Source organism: Bos indicus x Bos taurus, chromosome 1 (assembly GCF_003369695.1).
Source record: "Bos indicus x Bos taurus breed Angus x Brahman F1 hybrid chromosome 1, Bos_hybrid_MaternalHap_v2.0, whole genome shotgun sequence".
NCBI lineage: Eukaryota > Metazoa > Chordata > Mammalia > Artiodactyla > Bovidae > Bos > Bos indicus x Bos taurus.
The window spans coordinates 5,602,098-5,605,314 of NC_040076.1; the positions used below are offsets into that span (position 1 = coordinate 5,602,098).

General features: G+C 36.4%; 1 protein-coding gene across 1 annotated transcript; it reads left to right on the forward strand.

Annotated features, from left to right (window-relative positions):
* Positions 1-264: 264 nt before the first annotated feature.
* CLDN17 (claudin 17) lies at positions 265-2,756 on the forward strand. The gene has a single exon (XM_027551742.1). The coding sequence runs from the start codon at positions 963-965 to the stop codon at positions 1,638-1,640; it is 678 nt and encodes a 225-aa protein (XP_027407543.1). The 5' UTR covers positions 265-962; the 3' UTR covers positions 1,641-2,756.
* Positions 2,757-3,217: the final 461 nt, after the last annotated feature.

A 3,217-nucleotide genomic window follows, 5' to 3' on the forward strand; every position in this document is an offset into this window, starting at 1 on the left:
GAAACTGTCTTCCAACTCTAAAAAGCTTTTTATTATCTGGATTTAAGTAATTGTACAGCTAATCCAAAAGGCCACTTTCATACGGTGCCATAAAAATGGAATATATACTTTTGGCTTTGATAAATGTGATATATTCCAAGCTGCTGTTGAAGAAATAGCTAATAAGCATTTATAAACATGATTTCACTAGAGAGAAAGGTATTATTCAACATATAATAATTACCAGTAAGTTCAATAATAAGTGCTTCTCCTTGCTTTATGGATCTTAGAAATAAAAAAGCATGAAATCTGAAGGTTTTGCTTAGCATGCCTCTTTTTTTAGAATACTGATGACTTCAGCAGAAATGTAGAAAATAATACCTAAACATTTATTTGATTCCAAAAGCCTTTTAATACCAGAATTCTTTAACCATGTTAAGGAAAGTTGGCTTAGATTAACAGAGAATAATACATTATCTAAAATCCAATGTGTTTTTCAAATGCTCTCCAAAGAAGTGGCAAGGTTTTGGTATTGTCTTCAGTTGTGGCTTAACACATATATTTATACTTAAACATCAGAGTAATTTTCAAACAGGAAGTTTTCAGCTCTGTAATTAGTAGTCCACAATGGTGGCTTTGACACTTAATTACAACATTGCTTAGACAACAATAACATGAGAAATATGAACACTGAATGCAGTATTTCTCGACACACCTCTGGCTACTTCTTATTGGCTGGGAAACAATTCCATATGACTACTAAATAATCCATACAGAAATGTGTATATGTAGACAGGTAGCATGCATTTACAACAGGTACTTCCAGTTAAGTTCAGTCACTGCTCTGGATTTGGATTAAACTGTTATGCCCAGTAACAGCGATAGAACATCACCAGAGCCTGCCGTAGACTCATAGGGTCCTCTCTGCTCTGAATGGTGAGCAGCTCCCGTTGCAGATTGGATCAGTCTTCAGAACAAAGGTGATGGCATTTTATCCACTGCAAATCGCTGGACTGGTTCTTGGGTTCTTCGGCATGATCGGGACCCTTACCACAACTCTTCTGCCTCAGTGGAGAGTATCGGCTTTTATTGGCAGCAACATTATTGTCTTCGAAAGGGTCTGGGAAGGCCTCTGGATGAACTGCGTCCGACAAGCCAAGGATAAGTTGCAGTGCAAGGTCTATGATTCTTTGCTGGCCCTCCCTCCTGCCCTAGAGGCAGCCCGGGCCCTCATGTGTGTGGCTGTAGCCTTATCTGTGATTGCTCTGCTTGTTGGTATCTGTGGCATGAAGAAGATTCAGTGCACAGGCTCTAACCGGAGGGCAAAAGCATACCTCGTGGGAATTTCCGGAGTCCTCTTTATCCTGACCGGCATCTTCGTTCTGATTCCGGTGTGCTGGATGGCCAATAACATCATCAGGGATTTCTACAACCCAGCGGTCCACGTGGGTCAGAAACGAGAACTGGGAGCTTCACTCTTCGTCGGCTGGGCCACTACCGCGGTCCTCATCATCGGAGGGGTTCTGCTCTGTGGGTTCTGCTGTTGCAACCGAAACAGGCCAAGGCACAGATATTTAGCCCCTGGGCATCGTGTGCCACATGCACGTAATCCACCACGGCCAGTGGCAGTGCTCAGTAGGACTTCCACCAGTTACGTCTAACACCTGCTTTCAGCTCGAACTGTGGATTATGATCCATGTGTTTTATAGACGCTTGCCAGAAACTGTAAGTATGCCAGGCAGGAGAATTTGCTTTATGACCGCTCTTAAATTGAGATGAGAAGTTTAAAGGGCATGTAGATTGTAGTCACCTGTGGCAGGAAGAGAAATGACTTACTTCGGACCCTCTAACCTCATGTGTATTAAATGCATTTACTATTCTAGACTCAATCTTCAGTCCAATTTGTGTAATCTACTGATAAATTACTCTTTTTTCACTATCATATATTATCTATTAAAAGGTCTGAATTCTATTGCTATTGATATGCCATAGCAATAAAACATATTTACTAACATGATGACAACCAAAATGATGGCTTCTTTCTTTTTTAAACAATTAGCTGAAAAACAATGGACATCAAATAATGCTTTTAATTGAATTTATCAAAATATGGAAATACTAGTTCAATGAAAAGATTTGTTAATCCTTTAGGAAACTCAAATGCATTAGCAATTAAACAGTTTTAGGGAAAGGGAGCTTTGATTTCTGCTAAGATATTTAAGAAGATGATTTTAAAGCCTCTAATGTATATAGTTAAACTTGCTTAGAATTATATATACAAAGAAAAACAATTTATAAATGAAAAATAATATGCTTTCAAAACTTATGATGTGTACCTACAAGCAAACAGAATTATCTGTCTTGATAAGATACAACAATAGAAGACTGTGAACACTCAATTCCCATCAAAAGTAAATACAGCCCCGATTAATGAATTAAGGTCTAGGTGTTGAAGGGAATGGTTTCTGTTCCTTGTTTTATTCTTTAGTCATTGCACAGGTCTATACATGCTAAGTAGAATGAGGACTCAAGGTCATGATTCAGGCAGTTAGGCCAAAATAAGTATCCTTTTTTTATTCTCAAATAAATATCTATAAAGCATTTTGTTTTACTCAAATTGTATGCATTTGTTTCTCAATTCTTCACTTCTTATGTATTGAACATGCCAATATTGTAGGGGAGAGATGGCTAGATAAAAGTCTATGGGGCAAAACAGAGTTTGTGGGGCAAGACTACTCCTATGGGATGCTCCTTCAATATCTTATGAATCAATTAATGTTTATCTATTCAATTTTCACTTTTCAAATATTGTGTTTATTTTATAATAAAAATGTATTTCATATACAATACATAATTTCATTGAAGAGACATTTGCCAAATATTTATTTTATGTTCATGTTTATTATAATAAAATAATAAAGTAAAATAGTTACATATTTTCAATGATTTTGGTCTATTTGCCTGTGTGTGTGTGTGGGGGGGGTCAGTTTGAAAATGAAATTCTATCCTCAAAAGATCATCTAATAACTCTGAAACATTAAATCATAGATAACTCAAGGCTAGATGCTAATGTCAAACCCTCATTCCATTCTACAAACCACCAGCAATATTTTGATAAGTCAAACCCTTGGTAATATAAAACTGTATTTTAAAAATTAGTAATACATTAATGCTATAGTCCAAAGCAATGTAAATGTCTTCAAATCATAGCAATAAAAATAAGAAAAACAATAATTTA